The 21,418-nt window shown below is 47.0% G+C and overlaps 1 protein-coding gene across 1 annotated transcript in view; it reads right to left on the reverse strand.

The window, feature by feature from the left end:
- The window catches only part of KDM5B (lysine demethylase 5B), a 55,783-nt gene that overhangs the window by 4,710 nt on the left and 29,655 nt on the right, over positions 1 to 21,418 (reverse strand). The window contains exons 12-23 of the mRNA XM_048327899.1: positions 19,853 to 20,015; positions 18,742 to 18,861; positions 16,518 to 16,712; positions 15,790 to 15,971; positions 14,919 to 15,043; positions 14,444 to 14,594; positions 9,942 to 10,056; positions 7,601 to 7,956; positions 6,368 to 6,506; positions 4,453 to 4,632; positions 3,467 to 3,625; positions 1,193 to 1,678 (exon numbers count right to left, since the gene is read on the reverse strand). Of these exons, the coding sequence (XP_048183856.1) occupies positions 1,193 to 1,678; positions 3,467 to 3,625; positions 4,453 to 4,632; positions 6,368 to 6,506; positions 7,601 to 7,956; positions 9,942 to 10,056; positions 14,444 to 14,594; positions 14,919 to 15,043; positions 15,790 to 15,971; positions 16,518 to 16,712; positions 18,742 to 18,861; positions 19,853 to 20,015 (2,371 nt within the window). The remainder of the gene's footprint in view (positions 1 to 1,192; positions 1,679 to 3,466; positions 3,626 to 4,452; positions 4,633 to 6,367; positions 6,507 to 7,600; positions 7,957 to 9,941; positions 10,057 to 14,443; positions 14,595 to 14,918; positions 15,044 to 15,789; positions 15,972 to 16,517; positions 16,713 to 18,741; positions 18,862 to 19,852; positions 20,016 to 21,418) is intronic.

Below are 21,418 nucleotides of genomic sequence, written 5' to 3' on the forward strand. Positions count from 1 at the left end.
AAGGTCCAGACCCCTCAAAAATGGTTACACTGCTCTGGGTGGGAGAAACCTCACAGCTCCACGCTGAGCTAGTGTCGTCATGCTAATAAAACTAAACTCACTGTTTCAATTTCTGGCCCAACCATCAACTTATATTTCCAAAATCTTGGCCAGTTCTTTTCAGCTACACTAGCTGATCTAGCAAAAGGATACTTTCAGACCTAAATAACCAGAAAAATTCTCTTAAATACCTAAACATATTTTCATTTCTGTATCCTGACTTTCCTGCTTGAAAAATTTGGTCACCACAAGCCATTGGCACAGCTGGGTGAATGAGAAGCAGCTGCAACACCCCATCAGGCACGTGTGGCATGGTTTATGTTTTAACATAAGTGAATGTGAAAACAGAAACACAACCTAACTGTAACCAGACTAGACTAGCAAAACTAAGGTGCTTCAAAATGTAAATAAAGTATACTCCATTTTGGGGTGTTTCATGTTCTTTATACAACACAGAGCTTTGATTTCTGGTATTCTTCTGCATTTGTTATCTCAGGAAAATTGTTTAACTCCTGTCCTTCTTTGTGCTCTTTGCTGAAAGATCTTCACTGAAAAAAGACAAACTCCCTCACTACCCCACCTGAAACAGCTGATGTGGCTAAACCCAGCAATATGAGCAGAATATTCAGCCTGGGAGGTCTAGTGGAAGTGAGGAGAAGCGGCAAAGGATGAAGACACTTTGTTTCAAACAACCTTGTCTGAGAGCCAAGCCGGTAATGCACAGGACAGTTTGTGCCTCTGTCGGTTAATTCTCAACACTTAAACCCCTATTTGAATACTTGTAGGAGCAGAATATAAAGACCAACTGAATAGTGAGCACTCCAGAAACAATAACTCAGCAGCTCTGTCATTAGTGGTGTCACAGCAGAACACAGGAGCTGGAAGAGGAGAGGGGAAAACAGGCTCTTTGGGAGGAATTGTTCCTGGACTCCAGCAGAAGGGAACACGAAGCTGCTGCTGGGGCACACACACATCCTGGCTGAGGGGCACAGCAGGACCCAGCTCCTGAGAGCTCCAAAGCAGGAACAAACCCTCTGTGTTGTCGGGATTTGTAGGGAGCTACAGCAGACCCAAACCCGGAGCAGTGCTAGCCCCTGTCCTCGCCGACCCTGCGCTCCCCGTGCCAGGAAGCCCAGCCTCGGCCCCGCCTCACCTTGTTTGTCTCTGGCAGCTGGCCCGCCGAGGCTTGCCACCTGCTGTACAGTAATCCTGAGCCAACTTTGTCCTGGATGCGTTTTAGATTCCCTGAATACAACATTTGTTGTGCTCTGTGCTGCCAGTTCACAGTTCTCTCGATCATGTAGCGCAGGGCATCCCCCTCGGGCAGCCGCACGCGGATGCGCTGCAGGGACGCCAGCAGCGGCAGGATCTTCTCCAGAGGCGGCTTCTCGGAGCGGTGGCAGTGCGGGCACAGCCACACGCGCAGTCCCGGCGCAGCGCCGGGCACCGGCACGCAGCCGGTGTGGAAGAAGCCCCTGCAGAGCTCACACTGGATCATGGGAGCAGCCGGCTCCTTCTGGCACAGACACACTTTGAGCTCGGCGTCCTCCTCGCTCGACAACACCTTCACCTCGTTGGCTGCTCGCAGGGCACGCAGCGCCTCCATCTCCCTCAGCCGGGCTTCTCCCAGCGTGGCCATCTGAAAGGGAGTCAAAGGATGGCATCTCCAAGGGAACACTGCTTGTTACAAACAGGGTGCCCTCTGCTCTGTCACACTTCAGACACGCCAGCCTTCAGGGCTTTAAATGTTGGAATGAAGCAGGGATGGGGATGTGAAGTGGTGGGGATGGAAGGGAAGCAATCAGGATTGGAGGAGCAGCAGTAGGGGATGTGCAGTGGTGTGACTTCAGTTCCCTTCCATTTTCTCATGAGACCCTGAGATAAAAAGCTTATCCCTTTGTAAAATAATAGCTCCTAACTCCCTCTGTGTTCCGAGCTTTTGTGTTCTGTACTACAAAAATACAGTCTGCCTTTAAGCAACTCAGATCCTGAAGTGCAAGTCTGGATTGCAGACACTGCTCTGGGAATATGTCTCTTAACAGTCTGACTCTGGATACTCAGAAAAGCTTCCTGGGCCATTTTCACAAATGTGAATGTACCTCTGACCCCCACCTTGTACACACTTGCCCAGTGCTCAGGGCCACGCCCTGACCTATGAACTTGCTCTGGGGATTGTGAACAGCAGGCAAAGTTCAGGTGTACCCTGGATGTGCTGTTTGCCCTCTCTGCAGATGCTCCTGATCCTTTTTTCAGGAATCTTTAGCATTAGCTCCTATAAAGACAGCAATACATTCCAGTTGCATAAAGGCTGTTCAAACCAGCTGCAACTAATTAATTCTACGCATTTTATAATGTACGTAAACATACCAAGAGAGTTTATAAATACATACAAAGTGGTTATTTCCCACATCATGGCTTTCAAGCATAATTCCTGGACTAAAATCAGCTCTCGAAAAATGAGACAGCTCTGTCCATCCTGGGCAGACATGGGACTGGGGCACAGCACATTCCGACGTGCACACAGGTGCTGAGCTGGGCTGGCAGTGTCCAAGACTCACTGTGGGAAGGTTCTGGTTCCCCTTGTGTGACAGAAGCAAACCCTGCCACACTGAATGACTTCCCTTTCCTGGGTGCAGCCCCTGGGTCTCCTTAGCCAGGGGTGCTGGAGTCACAGAGGGCTGGGTGTGACCCAGGGCCCAGCCCGTCCCCACAGTGCCACAGGGACACGACAGGGACACTGCTCCGGCTCTGGGGTCCAGACAAGAGAGGCCAACACCAAAGCACTGAATGTACAAGCTTCAAGTAATTGCCATAGGTTAAAACTTAGATGTCCCACAATTAATGACACTGAAGGCCCACCCAGCGAGCCCCTACTGCATCTCATTAGCCACCATAGGCCATCATTACCTGGCCAAGGTGGAGGCTCTGCACCAGGTCTGCTGGAATGAAGCCCTTCCCCACCAGCAACTGAGTCTGCTCCACCCAGAGCAGTGTTTTAGTGACTCCACAAAGCATGAGGTTTTCTTTAATTATTTAGAGTGCTTGTTTCAATTATAAATGGTGCTGGATTATTGTGTTCTTTGAAAGGATCAGACTTGGGCAAACCCTATCCCATTTTTAATAAGGTTTAGGTATGGTAAGGGAAAACAGGTCTCCATTTTTTGTTTTCCTGTGCTTTGTTTAGCTACAGGCACTGCCTGGCAAACTGTGAGGCTGCTTCATGCACAAAACAACACATGCTGTTTCCACTGAAAGCCAATTTTAGGAAGTCTGAAGCGAACACAGGAAAGTGCAGTCCCAGAAGTCCTTCTGCAGAGCAGCACAGCAAGAACAGGGTGGAAGCCACACTCCTGCACAGGAGGCAAACAGAAACAAGGATTCAAGGAACTCAGAAGAAATTCCAGTTAGGAAAGATCTGACCACATACCGCGGACGCAGTGTCCTTGCTCTCGGAGAGCGCTCGCTCCAGGTCGCTCAGCGTCTCCAGCTTAGTGCTTTTCTTCTTGCCACTTGGCACTGGCTCCTTCAGCTTCTTCTGCTTCCTCTTCAGACTGAGCATTCCGATGTCACACCAGGGACACAATACCTGAGGGACAGAACAGCAGTGTCCCACCTGCAGCAGTGTTACACCTGCACTGTTCTTAATGCACCTTCCTGCCTGGATGCAGCCACAGGCAACTGATGAGAACTAGGGTTCCTGCAGTTATTCCATCAAAGATCTGAGGGATTAGGATGAGGTTATCTGGAAGGCAGGGAGAGCTGGAAGGCTGGAACTTCAATTTTGTGAAATGGCCAGACCCGAACAACCCTTGCGTTTCACCCAGACTGCTGGTACAGAGAGACAACCTCCACAGGACTGAAACTGCAAACCCTGGAAAAGAGCAGAGATTCCGGGGGCTGCCTTACATTCCTGTCTGTCCCAGCAGGTGAGGGCTCAGAGGGCCTCAGTGCAGGGCAGAGTGTACATTGCTCAAGGACTGCAGGTGTGACACGGCTACAGCCACAGCTCCAGAGGGCAGCACACACAGCCCCAGCCTTGCCCCTGGCACACCTGAACCTGAGGAGGATGGAGCAGGTAGGAACCTGCTCACCTGCAGCTTGGCCTGATGCACTGGAGTTAATCCAATGCCACAGATTTGTCACTATTCCCATATTTGTATGGAAAATGTTAGACACTGGCACTGCCTGCTCTCACTAGCCACTGATTAAGGGAAAAAATAGCTAAATCTTAAGCATTTAAAAAGTTTAAAACTATTATTAAAAGTATAGGTCACTAGCAAAAGTTGTTATTACAATAGTTCATGTAATCCTAAAGCAGTTCTGCCAATCTACTGAATATTTACTGCTCCTTCCTGAGCGCACACTGAGTCCGTGTGCCTGCGCCGTGACTGATCCCCAATCCACGCCTCCTACCTCCAGGAGGGAATACGGGGAGTTCTCGCACAGGAATGTGTTTGCTGCACACTCCTTCCACGCCTGCACTTCAGCCACCAGGGCCTCCAGCCTGGGCAGGTAATCCAGGTGCACTGGGATGGACCGGCCTCTCGTGACGAGCTCCGCCAGCGTGTCCAGCACGGGCACACGGCCCCCGACCTGCCGGGTTGGAAATGAGGAAATGCTGGATGCACCCAAGACACAGCTTGTAAAAATGAATTTAATGCTCAGACAGCTCAGTGACCTGCACTATCGGTCCAACATTTGTGCTGCACTTACTCATTGATTATCCAGACAAAACTAAGAACACATTTAGGGGCTGGGAAGCAAGAATACACTTGCCAAATGACCCTTTAAAAAGAAAACAGAACAAAACAAGAGTGCCAACAATATAAGCAGCCTCCCACTCTCACACTTTGCATTCACAGCAAGAAATGGAAATAATTCTGAAATCATAAAATCATAGAGTTATTAACATTGAAAAAAGATCTCCAAGATCAATTTCAGTCATTAACCCAGCATTGTCAAAGCCACCACTAAACCATGTCCCCAAGTGTCACATCCCCATACCTTTTAAATCCCTCCAGGGATGGCGACTCTACCCTGGGCAGGCTGTGCCAGGGCCTGACCACTCCTTTCAGTGAAGAAATTTTCCCCAATAGCCAACCTGAACCTCCCCAGGAGCAACTTGAGGCAGTTTCCTCTCATCCTGTCCTTTGTTGCCTGGGAGAAACCTCTGATTCCCCCAGCTCCAGCCTCCTTTGAGGTACTGCAGGGAGCTACACCACCACAAGACAAGTGCCAGACCAAGAGTGAGAACCACCTCCAGTATCCTGTGTGCCACTCGGGAGCAAGCTCTGGCCATTCCCTTGGCACCCCACACCTCGGGCAATGCAGGTACCACACACCCAGAAGTAAAGTAGCACAAGAAGTAATTCCAGAGGTAATTTCTAGAACAGGCAGTGATGTAGGACTGGGGAACTATTCACCAAAACAACCCCAGCATCTCTAGCAACTTCCAAGTCCAATTAATTTCTGGGCATAGGGCAGCAATATGGGATACACCAAGAACTTCCTGCGAGCCACAGTGACCACAGGCATTTAACAAAACTTTCACAGAACTGAAGCAAGAATTCTTGGCACAGACAGAACTAGTTTCCCATATTCAAGAGGCAGAATTTTAGAGTCCAGACCAAGAAATTAGCAAACGCCAAGAAAAAAAATCGCTCAAGTGCTTTCAAGACAGCCCTCAAGTGGAAGTTAGTATTACATGAATTTTATTCCTTCAAAATATTTAAGTATGGGAAAATTAGTTTTTTTAATAAAAGCTCAAAGTAACTTTTTATTAAAAGCCCGATTTAGGCCAGAGGGGCCTGAAAATACCCCTAAGTTAGATCAGAAAAAAAATGAGGACAAATGAAAATATTTGGCAACTTATACCAAAATGTGAAATCAGGGCTATCCCCAGTGCCACCCTGGTTTGATCTGGGCAGTCCCACTGACCCCTGGCTTGAGCATCTGCAAGGCTGAGCCAGGAACTACATCTGTATCACCACTCTGTACCTCAGTGTAGTACACAAAAATGTGATTAACAGGGAGCTGTTACTGAGCAACTGAGTAAAAGTGACCCGAAGGTGAAGTTCCATAATGCAATAACTTTCTAACTTTAGATTTTTGCTAATAGCTCTTTTATAGATTTTATTGCAGGCAGTTAGCTGCAAAGGTGAAGGAATACAGATCAGAAAGAGACGCAGGAATCAGGGCAGTGAGCGTAACCAATGTCCCACAGCGGGCGCTCGGAATCAGTGTGACACCGGAGCATGCATCGGGTGTGGGGTGACTCTGGTGACATGAGCAGGGTCACTGTCCCTCCCCAGCAGCCAGGCTCACGTACCTGCAGAGCCTCCACCTCCTGCAGCCAGTCCTTGGCCTTCTGCACTGCATCCTTCAGCGCTGCTCCATTCGGGAGGTAGGCTGGGATCTCCTCCAGTTCCTTCACTGCTGCTGCCAGGCTGCTCAGGGACTGCCGGGGCCTGGGGGAACACAACAGCCCAGAAGTGAGATGCTGCTTACTGAGGGGCTCTTCCACTCAGCTGGGTTATTAAAATCAGAGGGCTACACCAAATAATGATGTTACATTCAGTACCGGCTGCACCCAGCAGAGCTGGGGCGTCAGGAGCAGGGCAGGTTTAGAAATATCTGTTTGCTTACTCTGGACTCCTGCTAGAAATGTTCTCACATTTGGACTTAAGGAAGGTTTACCTTTTATTAACTTTTGAATGACAAACACCCACCAAACCCCAGACAAGCACCAGCTGAGAGAGTCTGCATTAGGTTAAAAACCTGAAATTGGGTTTTCTGTATTTCCCAGTTTGATTCTGAGGTTTTAGAGTGTTACGAACACAACACAGCTCCCTATCGAATGTTAAACCCAAGCTTAGTCAGCAAAGTGCTATATGAAGTTATCTTAAAACACTGTGGTTAGTAGGGGGTAAGAAACACTCCAATACTCCAACTATGACAAAACTTAAAAAAAAAAAAGAATCTTGAGGGAAGAAACCTGGAACATAAGTTTGTGCCACCTTCCTAAATTTTAAGTACACTGGGCTCTTCCCTGTTTTACTTTATAAATCAGAAGGTAAAAACCACAAGAAAATTTTTCTTAGTAAGGATGTATTTGGCTTGTTTCCTTCCTCCCTGCACCAACTAATCTGGAAAAATCTCCTCCTTGTTAGTTAGAAATAGTCCTACATGGATCCCTATGGACTATGAAATTTTACCCACTGGTGGTACCTATCTGAGCTTTATCTGGACACGTGTCCTCCAGCCCGACAGCGGGGAGGGGAAGGTGCAAAAGAAGGAAGAGGCATCTTAAACCCCTTCTCTGTGGCAAAAGGAGAATTTGCACAAGATGGTCGAACAACACACTCACTGCAAGGCAACCGTGACACCTGAAACCACTCCATCCCTCATGCCCCTCCTCCAGCCCTGTCCCTTCTGGCTGCCACAAGCTTTGCCTTCATGCTGGGAACTGGATGAACAAAGGGGAGCCCCTCCAGGAGTCAGGGCATTTCCATCTGAAACAACTCATGGAACTACAAAATACAACACTAAGATTTAGCTCTACCTGGCCTTTATCAGGTTCCTGGCTTTGTCATCCCAGTGCTCGGACACGGTGAGGAGCTCCTGCAGCTTGGCCATCGCCTTCTCAACAGCCGGGTAGGGCGCAAGCCCCACCCCGGAGTCTATGAGGCGCCTCATGTCATCCAGAGTGAGGGAGCTCTGCTCTGAGCAGGCCAGCTGCACGTCCTCCAGCCAGCGGGCCTGCTCCAGCCGTGTCCGCAGCTCCGCCAGCTGGGGCAGGTCCACGTCGAAGTCAAAGCTGACGTCCAGCAGCTCCTGCAGCTCTGCAGCACTGGGCATCTCTTCGGAAAGGAGCTTTTGGCTTTGCTGTTGGAAAGCTTCCACACGGTCAAGGAGATCCTGAAATACACAAATGCAACAATAAATCAGATGAAAGTCCTCTGCTAAGTCACTTAACCATGGAAGCGCAGGGTTAACGACGGGAGCACAGGGTCCTGGCAAACCCCCCACTGCAACACACAGTGCACATGGCAAATTATCCCGAGGGCAGGAACACTGCAGTAGTGTCTTCAACACACAGTACTGGGCCAGCACCTTGTCATATGTAACATGGCCACAAGCTTGAGTATCCCAGAACAAGGCAATTCCAGTCCCAGAGGCGTCAGACAGAGGGCTCGAGGAACAGAAAGGATGTAAAGGGAAATTGAGTGTTCCCATGGGTGCTGCTGTCTGGCTTTGTTTTGGAATGGTTCAGGCAGCTGAGGAACAGCAAGGTGAGCATTATGAAGGCTTTGAAAAACACTGGGAAGGGCACAGAGGTTCAGGGGTTCATTCTTGCTGTACTGCTACGGCTTTTGAGCTGCACCCTATGGTCTCAGTGAGCCACAGGCATTTTACTCTCTCATGCAGGGCAACACTTTCTCTCTCTCCAGGCACTCAGCAGCTCATTACCCCAAAAGGTATCTCTGGGGCTGTTTGCACTTTCCCCAGGACAAAGCACAGTCATCCAGAGCAATCCCACAGTGAAGCTGGGATTATTCTGTACGAAGCAACCCGCCAGTACTCCCAGTGCTGCCTGAAATGCTGTTCCTGCAGGAAGTTCTTCCCTCACAGCTGACACCTTGGCATTTTGCCAGTGAGGCTGTTTCCCATGGTGGGCAACCTCCCCCAGGATGGAATAAAACATTTTTTAGAGACAGACTGAATTGTGAACCCATCTCCAGTAATGTTGGTCATTTATATTAACGGCCTAATTTGCACAACTACATATAATTGAGGCTTGTTGAGGATGATACAAAGGAACACCCCGACCATATGTGTTTGTTATTTTCCTGTTCAGGAATGCCAGATGGAGAGGAACTGTTTGCATGTCTGGCATTTCCAAATTTCTGCTTTTCAACCACCAAGAAAACTTCACAGCTTCAGTGCTATAAACAAATAACTGTAAATAGGACTGTATCAAATCTGATCCACACACTGCAGGGCTGATAAAGCTTCCAAAGCAGCAGTCAAAGCTGAGTTGAACTGGTTTATTCCCACTCATTTACATGGCACTGTCTGGTGTCTCAGTGCTGGGTGGATACTTGAGGCACAGTTCAAGAGCTGGACACAGCCATCTCCTGGTTTCAAGTGTCACAAATATGCAAAGCCCTTCTCCTTTAAGACAGGAATTGCAGATGCACAGATTTTTTTTTTTTAATTGCCCCTCAGTGTGATATGGAACATTTTGGCAAATTCTGAAACAAGATTTTGAATTGCTTTCAGTTTGCCTGAGGGCTGATCATCTGGGGAGCACAGAACCAGCACAGCTGGTGGTTGTGGGATCCACAGTGACCTGACTCCTGCCAGCAGCAGGTACTCTGATAGAGAGAGGATTTGGGCAGCCTGGGCTGGGTTTGGCTGGAGTTATCTGGGGGGTTTCCTGGAATGTGGCTTGAGAGCACAAAGAGGGATCTAATTACAAGACTGAGAAAGCTGATTCTGGGTTAACGAAGGAAAGTGGTAAGAACGATAGAGCTGTCCCCTCAGAGCAGCGGGGAGTTTGAAGGCTCTCAGATTAACCTGGCTTTACTCATAAGAGCAGACCAGTTAACTGACCCCAAACTCTTAACTTGTAGTTACCAAGGTCATCCTGCTCCTCCTCCTGCAATCCTTCATACAACATGAATGGTTTGATTTGCCTGTGCAGTATAAAACTGTGCTGACCACGAACAGCAGCTGCTCAGAGCTCCTTTCTTCAGCATCCCATGTGCACAAGTCAGCCCAGCCTGCCAGTGCCCAGGTATTAATTCTTGGAGCAAACAGTGACATGGCAGATGAATGCAGTGCTAACCCATCACTCTGTAAATGCTCCTGGCTCCCTTCCCGAGGCTTTCCCAGGTTACCTTGAGCAGTGGTGTCTGGCTGAGGACACAGGGCAGGGCATAGAGCTGCCTCACGAACAGCCGCAGCTCGTTCACCGTCAGCTGGTTCTGACACTTCCCTCCCCCGGAGCGGTACCTGCAATGACACCGTTCAGCTTTCTTGGTTAGCACTGAAAAACATAAAAACCAAAACTCTCAACATCGAGGCCAGGCTGGACAGGGATTGGAGCAACCTGCTCTAGTGGAAGGTGTCCCTGCGGGGAGTGGAACAAGATGACGTTTAAGGTCCCTTCCCACCCAACCCATTCTGTGATTTTTTGGTTCCCTGACATCTGCTTACGATTTCGTGTCAGCCAGGCCTTCTTCAGGAATAAGAGAATATTCACAAGCACCCAAGCAGCCCAGGGCTCACACACATGGGAAACCTCAGTCTGCCACTGCAGAACGAGCTATTGTTGAAACACTCATATTAAACAGGATTCTGGAACAACTACTCAGCCTTGGAAGGGCACTGGTTATTATGGAAAAAAATTAAGCTTTTTTCCCAGAACACAAAGCAACTGTGGATAAACTATTCAGTTATGTTGCAGTAGCTATTGTAGTCAGCTCTGCCCATGCCCACACCAAAAGAGAACAAATCCCAGTTCTGAATGGGTTTTATATTGACAGGTTGTGTAGGCACTTCTGAAAAATCCTCTCTACACTGAAATCAGCGTTTTTATTTTTATCTAAAAGCTTTGTATCAAATGAGTGGCTTATAAGTGTTAACAAATTGCCCAATATTAAAAGCTTTCTAAACTCAAGCCAGTATTAATGAGGTCTGAGAACCCTGAACAGAAAAGGAAAGATCCCTTACAATGCTGGCTCCAATTGAATCCACAGCACGTTATTTATACAAAAGAGGAGAACAGCCCAGCAGGATATGCCAGCATGACTGGAATGCGAACACTATAAAATAAATTTTAATTTACCATTCCGTGTTAAAAATAGGTATTTTTAACGGATACACAGGATCTCACTGGGAGTTCCAAACCCCAGTCAGCTGAACAATAAAATGAATTCAAAGCCTCAGGTACAACACAGGTTTCTTTACAGTCTGCTTTGTTCTACTGGTTTTTGAGGAAGCCCTACAGTCTCTTCCAAGAAAAGGCACAAGTTTTGAAATACATAAATATTTATGTACATATACACACACACATCTAAATGGCAAAGCTGACACAAGATGTTTTGAAAACCAGAAATTACATGAGCCTAAGAAAAACCATTGACAGAAGCCCAACCCATGTCCATCCAGGGTTATTAATCACAAAGGTCTCCAAGCACAAATTCTCAGAGACTCTAAGGAACAGAGAAGGAAGGGAAAAAGACAGGAAAAACATGGCAACAGGGCAGGAACACTGCTGCCTTCCACTGCCAGGAGAACGCGGGCCACACTGGACTCTGGCCCCATTCAGAAGTTCACAGAACATCTCCCAACCAGCATCTGTGAGGGTTTAATCCCTCAGCACCCAGAGGAAATAGGGATGTACAGCCTGTTTGCACCTCTTCAGGTACTGCAGAGAAGCTGGTGAGCAGGAGTCACAGGATTTACTATGATTTATTACCATCTCCCCTGGTCTTCTCCCCACCAACTGCTGTGTTTGCTGTACTGGAGGAGATCCTCCGGTGTCACTGACTGCTGTGACTGACAGGGATGGCCTTCCCACAGTAGAGAAGTCCCCTGCATGCCTCTTCCAAACTCAGAATCAGACCGAAATGGTCAGTCCATAATGGAAAGTTTGCCAAAAGCACAAACCAAATTTTAGGAAGAATCCACAATCCTTCCTAACCAACACCTGGCACACGGCGTGATGGAGGCTGTCCATCAGCCTGCAGATGGGAGCTTCAGGCACATGAATCTGCATGTGATGTAACATGTATGAAGATTTTAAGCAGATAATTCTCTTATTTCTTTCTCCAGAAGTTATGAGCATCCCCCACTTCAATCTTGTAAGGAAAAAAAAATCAATTAACATGGGTTTTAAAACTTAAAAATTATGAAGACATGAAACTGGACTTTCTCCAGAAACATGCCAAAAAAGATCCAAGGAGAAACGGTGCAAGAAGGACTAAAACCTCTTCTAGAGCAAATAAGAATCTCAATGCAAGCAGTGCCTTGACACTGTGTACAGCAGCAGCACTGGGTGAATTACTTGTCCCAGTCTGGGATGCTGCAGGAGCTGGCAGGCCCAGCTGTGAGGGAGGCTGGGAGCCTCTCATGCTCACAAAAGAACACACCTAGTCAAGGAGATGAAGATAAAAATTGCTCCCAGCTCTCCCCAGGTCAAACAAAGTCAGGGACACATTCAGTGCAGGAAGGACTCATCTGGCACAGAGAAGCTGGGAATGGCCTGGCTGCTGCTCCTAGTTCAGCACTGGGAGACCTGAAAAGCACCAGTGATAGGAGAACACAGACTGGGGATGCCAGAAGAAGAGATGGCTCAACACCAAATGAAGGAGGAGATCAGAAGTGGACAAGTCCTTTGATGATGGTGCCTCAAGTCTCTGGGCTGGAAATCCCCTATCTGGCAGAAGTCATGCCTGTGAATTTCTCATTCCTTGTTGCAATATTTTTATGTTGCTGTGACAGAGGCTTCATCCTCCTGTGTGTGCAAGACAGCAAAGGTGAATTTTTATCAAGTTCCTACTACAAAGACTTACACAGGGATCACCACAAAGGAAGACAAGAATCACGTCTAAGTGTGACAGCAGAACGTTCCACCCCCAAAGTCCTTCCAAGCCAGCCTTCAAAGTACTGCAAGAACGCAGGAGTGATGAGCTACACGAGTCCTGGTGAGGCAACTGACATGCAGGAACCACACGTGTGCAGTTCTACTGATGCCATGAAGATTTTTTGCCTTTTCTTTTATACCCCTGTTATACCTTTTTTACAACTTCTGTACTCTCAGTGCTTTTTGCCTACATTCTTGGACTTGTTTGTCAAGCTGAGAGACTCAACATTTTAGATGCTTCGTAGCTGAGGATCAGTGTGCCCCAGACCCCAAGGTCCTCTCCAGAACACATTCTGTAAACCAAGATAGAACCATCCAGGGGAAGGCTCCTTGGGGAGTGGGCCTCACTTGAGCCTCTCACTGGGGAATCTTTGATAGATCTGCTAATTAGTAACACCTAGAATGTTATACCAGATCTTTTTGGGTGGGCATTTTGGTGGGGTGCATTTCAGTGCATATGACCTGGACGTGCTCACCTAAGGATCCTTAAAATAAATACCAAGGTAAAATGTCCTTTTCCCCTTCTAACCGTGTTTGACTCTTGATTTTAAGACCAGGAGAAGGCATCACTACCAGCACAAAAGGCAACTGCTCCAATAAACACCATGTTGTTCAAAGAAGCAGAAATGAGTGAAAATTCTCCAGATGGGACAAATGACAATTTTTTATGAAGTAATTCACATGTAAGATTGTTGGACATGAGCAATACTGTCCTCCACATATATAAACCCAACATTTTCTTAGAAACCACCATCCCGCAAGGCTCAGTGTGCCCATGGTGAGTCTGGGTGCCCTGATCAATGGCTTTCAGCTGAAGGAGGGCAGGGTTAGATGGGACAGTGGGAAGGAATTCTTCCCTGTGAGGGTGGGGAGGCCTCGGCACAGGGTGCCCAGAGCAGTTATGGCTGTCCCATCCCTGGAAGTGTCCAAGGCCAGGTTGGAGGGGGCTTGGAGCAATTTGGGACAGTGGAAGGTGTCCCTGGCCATGGCAGGGGGTGGAATGGGATGAGTCCCTTCCAACCCAAACCAGTCTGGGATCTAAGGGTGAAGAATGACACAACAGAAGATGACAATTCATGAATCCTGAGAGAAAGGCTCTTACATCTATACAGGCATAACTAGATTTGTGCAATGAGGAGAACCAGCCTTGGCCTTCTGTTCTGGCTCTTTTCAACTCATTTCAGACGCAGAGTGCCAGCGAGACCAGGCAGGCAGTTCACAAAGAACATGTTACCCAAACTCTGCCCTATCCTCAAATCCCCTGAGCAAATAACCCATCTAAAAGATTCAATGTAAAGAGCAAGTATTTTTTCAGAGCTCTCATACAACATTCCCACAAGCAGCAGCTCAGGGAGTTAAGGCACTTTGTTTTTCCACAACACAGAGGGTAATGAACACAATATCACCTGTACTGTGGGCAGATTTACAGTGCCCATAGCACAAAGACAAGGGGACTGTATCTTGCAGAGTGTTACTTTGTCTGGACATACCACACCATTTTTGCCTTTTCAGGGAACACTGGAATGAATTTACAGATTAACTGTCAAACACAGAGGAAGAAGAGATTTGAAAACCAAGGATGTCCAACTTATTATATGTAGTAAAACCGAATCTCCCTGTCAAAGATGGCTCTGCTGAGGAGACAAAGATTCTTTTAATTTTTAAGTCTTGCAGAGCACTAGCATCCATCAGTGGCTACTGACATCCATCTCTGATGCCCCAATTTTGCTGCAGACATGGAGTGGTACTTACCTGGTCTGTCTCTTGCCATTCAACAGCTGCTGGGCCACTGAGGCACACTTGTCTGCGTCCTGCGTCACCAGCCGGAGGTGTCGCAGCAGGTCGTTGTCTGGGAACTTTTTCATTTCTGATTCTTCTATCAAAGCCTTAAAACTGATGAGACCTGTTGGAAAAGATATTAAGTTAAGAAGTCTCCCTTTGTGATGCATTTTCCATGGTAAGGCTTAGAAACACAACCTGTTAAATGTATTTCTGTTTCTACTTCAGCTATATTTTGTGTCAAAGTGATTTACAGTCTTGTCACAGAGACAGCTTAGCATCATTTCTGGGACTGTAACAGCTCAAATATTTACTTTAAAACATGAAGTGATAAATGATTTATTTTGATTGACACAGAAGAAAAAAGTTGCTACGGTTCAGAAACTAAAAACTGAAAAGAAAAGTCCCTTTTGAATTATGTGCTACAGGCAGCAGGTAAGATACTCACTTTTTTTGTTGTTGATCTTTGCCTCCAGGGCCTCGTTGACGTTGGAAGCCCACTCGTTGTAGGACTCCGCGCGCATCTTCAGCGCGTTCATCATCGGGTACAGCTCCTCCAGGGTGTAGCGGTACCTACGGGCAGCACACACCTCAAACCTCCAGCAACACTGCGGGGCAGCAGGAGGGTGGAAGGAGGGGCACCAAGATGAGGACCCAGGTTGGATGGGGCTTGGAGCAACCTGGACTACTGGAACAGCCTGTCTCTGCCCATGGCATGGATGGAATGAGATGAGCTTTAAGGCCCCTTCCAGCCCCAAATCATTTTGTACTTCTAAGATGTGTTGGTCCATACAACAGAGAAATAAGCTGCTGTGCACTCAGGGTTAAACAATTAAGACCATACAACCACACCATGTTCCTTTTGAGACAGTTTCATTGCTGCAATTGCTTGAAAAGGCAATTTCTGCAGGACAATTACGGAATTGTGAAACTGTCTTAGAGCAAGCTACATTCATACAGGACAAAAACGTACTAAACAGCACGGGGAAGTTAACAACGGGAAGGAAAAGCTCCAAACAGCAAAACAATACTCCTTGGCAAGGACTGGATCTAAGGGACAATGACCTGGTTGCTATAAATAAAAATGCAAACTAACTTAGCCAGCAATTTTTGCCATTCTAGAGCAAGAAGAGCTGAATGCTGAAGAGGCTTTGTGTGTGAGCACAAAACAGTCCCATTGTTGTGGGGGCACTGGATTTGCAAAGGGCTGAAACAGAAACAGAGACCAGCCCCACTGGCAGCAGAGATTACCAAACCACAGTATCTGCACAGACAATACTATCTCCAGATCATGGTGTTAGTTACTACCTCAAGCTTACCCCAGTTTGTATTTGTAGGTGGGACAGGAGCAGAGGTCCTCGACATGGTACAAGCACACCAACAACCCAGGTTTGCAGGGACAATAAACTGCTGACATGAAGCAGGTGGTTTTACACTTCAGGCACTGTCGCTCATCATCAGGGAACAGCTCAAACGTCACCCTCTCTGAGTCAGTCACTCCCTGCAAGAGTGTTACACCAAAGCCTAATGAAGAAGTGACTGTTACAAAGAGGTGGTTATTCCAAGCTAGAACATCAGAAGGTAAATTTATCGAAAGAACAATGAAGTTTAGATATAAGATATTAAAGCCAGGTAGACAGAAATCTTGGTTAATGAAAAATCAGCTTTTCTGGCAATATTACTGAAAGTACAAATATTACCTTAAAAGTGACATTCTGAACAACATTAAAGGGCAGGTACTAAAATAAGGTGCATGATCAATGATTCTTTACCCCGGTAGTCCTCTGAAATCCACAACTTAGGAAGGGACTATGTACCTCTAAGCCTCTGACACCCTGGTACAAAAACCAGCATGTTCTCATATCACTGTTTCAACTGTTACTTCATTCATTGTAATGAATTCCATCTCTCAAAATGTTCAAGGCCAGGTTGGATAGGGCTGGGAACAACCTGGTCTAGTGGAAAGTGTCCCTGCCCATGGCAGGGGATGAAATAAGTTGACCTTTAAAGTCCCTTCCCACCCAAACCATTATTTCCTACAACTCACCAGTTTATCAACCTTCTCACGTAACCTCTTCTCCTCTTCAATCATAATAGCCATGTCTTTCTGGACTGTAGATGCCACCACAACGTCCAGGACATCTGCTTTGGAAGCCATTTTACAGATCATCTCGTCGTGGGAGAAGACGCAGTAGCGGTTGAGCAGCCGGTAATGCTCCACGCACTGCCGGCCCAGGGGCAGCTGCGGGGCAGACACAGCATCAGGGGGTGCACTTGGGCAACGACAACAAGGTACTAACTCTGCGTGCTACTAACCAAAAACTGCCCCAAGGAAAGGCTAAGACAAATCCTTCTAGCGACAATATTCATACTTTGGAGTGTAAAACTAGAGAAATCAAGATCCCGAGTTGTGCACAACAGGGATGCTCATGGCTCTTTCCCAGTGGACTCTGTGGGTGTGAGCTGGGTAGCTGGGGGAGGTGCCCTCTCTTGTAGAGGTTGTAATTAAGGGCTACTAAATCACTAAACCACAGTGGGCTCAGAAGATCCAAGATAAAAATGCAGTGAGGCCAAGAAAGCATCGGGACAAGTACGTAAACCCGGCCTGTTTCCACCACTCGAGGGATGCCCCATCCCAGGCAGGTGCAGGGCACCCTGGGCCTTCTCCCTGACATGAACTGTGCTGCAGCACGAGAAACTGCTGGCTCAGGGACCACTGACATCCCTAAATGGCTGCAGGCAGAGCAGCCTGAGCTGGGCAGGTCACTCAGCTCTATTTTAAGGCCAGGCAGACAGTGATGCTCAGGGTACAATGAGGTTGTGTTGGGTCCAGTGTGAAACTCATGGAAGGGGGAAAACCAAACTAAACCAACTGACACGTGAGCACAGTCAAGTGCAGAAAACTTTCTTGCAAGATTAGTCATCTCCCAAGTAATGTTTTTTACATCTAGCAACCTTTTTAGTTGGGCTTTGTGGATACAAAAATGCTGCTAGAAAGGATTTTCTTGCTATTTTCTGAGTCCGTGAGAGACTTTTCTCTCTCACAGAAGAGGTAGCAGAGTTATGTAAACAACCAAACACCTGCAACCTTGAGAAGTCTTGTTTATGGTACAGTAGAAAAATATTTTGACAATGGATGTTTTAGGATTTTAGCCAATCACCCCCAAGGGGTGGCTGATCCTTTGTCCAATTAGACTATGAAAAAAAAGTCTATAAAATAGAGTTTGTAAAATAATTAAATAAATCAATTTTGCTGCACAATTCCTGCCTGCTGGATCTTCTCTCCTCCTCCTCCCTATGGCTGCGGGACACGGTGATGTACCCTAGGGGCCCAGGCCTGCGGTAATAGGGCTACACTTACAAATAGCCAAGACCTTTTGGGGAAAAAAAAAATCACAAGAGAAGTAATTTGAAATATCAGAAGCTTCAAAGAGTCCTTGTGAGATCAGATAGCACTGTGTGTCTGAGTCATTTGCTGTGAAGGTAAAATTACTTGTAACTTAGGACCAACTGTCCTCCATTCATGTTTATTTTAAAGAAGACAGAGAACTTATTCAATAACTCTAACCTAATAGCTGTAATGTGTGTCCATCTCTGCTGGGTCAGTGAGCTGAGTGAAGCTTACTGGGAATGATGTACTGCTCTGTAAACCTTCCACTTGAACTTGAGAACTTTCTGCTCTCTTCTCATTAAGGTGTTCTTCCCTAAAAACCGAGAGTACCTCTGCTATCCAAGAGGATGCTCTCACGTGAGATGCAATTCCTATGTTTTTCCCCCACAAGAGGACTATCAATGTCTTTAACTGTTATTAGCGTGTGTTGCATGTATCATTTGACTTTACCACAGAGGCTAAAGCAGAAAAGATATCCAAGTTGGATTTGGTTTGCAGCTGCATGAAGTACCTCTTAGAGAATTCCCAGGGCAATAAATTAGGAAATTCCATTCCAGCTTTTGATTTGAAATGGAACTCAGGGACACAAAAATGAGCAGACTCCAGTAGCACTGGTGCATCTCATACTCCAGGCATGCACGAGACTGTGCTGCAAAAGCTACATCAGCCCTAATGTATAATTCCAAACCAAATCCTCTGAACCAGAGGAAGCCCCCAGTTCAGTGCATGACAAACCCTTTCAGCAAACACCATGCTGCCAGTAACAGGCTCCTTCTGATCTGTGGCCTAGACTTGTGCATCAGCGATAAATCAGAGCTGTACACCAGCTAGGAACAGCTTTGGAACTGCTCACTTAGGGGAAAACTGGTTTGGAACGTACCCAATCGACGGTGCAGAAGTTCACAGCTTCAGCAAAGTTGAAGCCCTGGTTGAAGCCGCTGTGATAAGCTCTGGGAAAGGTGATCACAAACTCCCCAGCACACTGGTTGGTTCGGTACACCTGGGGGGACAGACAGGCCAGCGTCAGCTCACACCCAAACACAGCTGGCGGCTCAAGGAGAACACGGGTTTCCAACTCGCAGTAACTTCGGTGAGGACTTCCAAGAGTTTGAAACCATAAGCCCAAGAATTACAAGTGGCAGCTGATAAAGTGCCATGTAAAACCCCAGAAAGCCAAGGGTTCCACTCAGCCACACCCCACTCTGAATAGCTCTAGGTTGGCTGCCTGGGCCTTGTGCTCCTCACACCTCAGGGTTAGGGTCAACACAGATCCAGCTCTCTCCAATGTGCAGCTGAAGGGGAAGAGAAATTGGGAACCTTAAAGTACATACTGTTGTTCATCTAAGACTGTTGGGGCTGTACAGTCAGCATGAAAGCAGGTAGGTCTCTTCCTGCATCCTTCCATTTTGGAGGCTACCAAATCATAGGAGACACCACAAATTTTGCTACTTTTTCCAGATTTTCCTTCAAGTCCCAAGGCCAGCTCATCAAAAGCCAATTAAGTTGTAAAGGGACATAATTCCCATGAATAATCTAGTATGGAATAAGATGAAATTTGATGAAAAAATGTTTTTTAAATACCTAAGGACTTATCCAGGAAAAATAAGAGAATGTGGATGACAAATAAAGGAAGAATGGGGTTTGGGCCCTTGACAGAAACTCTGTGCCAAAAAAACAGTGTCTGACTGAACAGACATACAAGAGCTCCTGCCATTGTTTCAAAGGTAAAGCCTAAACCTTCCAGCTGAGACACAGAAATAGAAATATCCAAGATGGATCTCCAGAGAAGAGTCTGCCAGTCGATTCCAAAGGCAACAATGCCATTGCCCATCTGTTCACACTGGCACATTTTACTGGATAAGGAAGATGCAACACACATGGAAACCACCACACCACCTCTGTAATAAAAGTGGCTTCAATTATCAGCTTTAAGTAGCGTTCCAATCAAAGAGGGTTGGGTTGGGGGAGTAGCACAGGAGTCCGACACATACAGGCACCCCGTGGGCCATCAAAGTGTTCGGGTTCATTATGGTGACAAGTTGGTGCAAGAGATCTGGCTGGGACTCAAATAGCTCTGGAGCAAGTTTCTTCATTACATCCTCCAGCTGCTCAGCTGCGTACCCTGGGGCTCCATACCACGTTTTAGGCTCCCCCCTGCAAGATTATTAAAAAAAGTTAAATATAAGCAAACTTTAAGTTACATTTTTAGTCTTCTGCTTTAAAACACACCATGTCAAAGGAAGGGCATATCACCAGGAAGGAATGCAAAGGTTCTGTACCTTCCTGAATGTTCACATTTTACACAGGTCCCTCTTCTCCAGACCTGTTTTTAACTGCCTACACTTCTGAGCAGGTACTTCAAATATTCTGGGGGAGGGAGAAAAAGTCTGACGAAGTCCTCAGTGAAGTTCTGCTGATTCCAGCACAACTTCAAAACATAAGCTGCCTGTCTTTTCCCATGAACACAAACTCCCTCTTGGGTCCAACAACCAAAGCCAGCTCTTTCTGTCTTACGCGTAACTGCCATAAAAGCAACACATAGGAAGTAGAAATCAAACTTCCAAATTATGCAAGACTTCAAGGAGAAAAAAAAAATCCATATCCAGAGTAGGAACAAAGAACTTTCTGCACCGGCTTAACCTGATGCAAGCCAGCTGAGAGAATTAAGGGGATGCAGATGTGTTCCAGCAGATACTGTTTCAAGCTGACACTGGCTCAGTGCAGCACTGAGATGAAAATGCCTCCAGGGCCTTATAAAGAATGAGTTTAGAAAAGGTATTTAGAAAGGAAAACAGACAGATCACCTTATTCCAAGACTTCTGAAGAGTTGGCAGACTAAAACTGACCCAACAGTGTTCTTTTCTTCCATCAATCATTAAGCAATTGGGAGGATTCCAAAAGAAAAGAGTGCAGTGTGAATCCAGAAGCCTATTCCTCATCCCTAGGAGCTCATTCCTGTACTCACACAGTCCCTGGGTCAGGGGAAGAGGGCAGCCAGCAGGACGGACTATGGAGGGGCAGTCCCACACAAGGTATCACAAATTGTTGTTACAGAGTATTGAATGACTTTGCAGCCTTGAACCTGGCCACCATCCCTGGGACAACTCCGCAGCCTTGGACCTGGTCATCATCCCAGAACAACTCTAGGAATCCAGGAAGACCAGCCACAGATGCAGCTAAAAACCATCCTGTGTCTGGACTGGGCTAGTCAAGAGTTCTGCTCCCTGACAGGTGCCAGCACCAAGGAATGGGTGACAGATACAAACTGTGCTAAACTTGGAGCAGGATATTGGAACTGGGGGTCTCTGGACCTCAGGGGAACAAGTAACAGACAGGTCTAATGCAGGTGTTGAGGTGCCAGCAGCCCGAGGGAGCAGCAGTGGAGGTCACAGGCCTTTCTGCTCTGCCTCCTGACTGCTCCACATCCCTGCCCGTAGAAACGCTAGGAGCAGTGATGGCCGTTCTTCCTCTGTTCAGGACTGACATCTTATTTATTTCCAAGCATCTTTAGAAGCAAAGATTTGGGGTTTTTTTCCCTTTTACCATTTCTAGAACTA

Source organism: Corvus hawaiiensis, chromosome 24 (assembly GCF_020740725.1).
Source record: "Corvus hawaiiensis isolate bCorHaw1 chromosome 24, bCorHaw1.pri.cur, whole genome shotgun sequence".
NCBI classification, from domain to species: domain Eukaryota; kingdom Metazoa; phylum Chordata; class Aves; order Passeriformes; family Corvidae; genus Corvus; species Corvus hawaiiensis.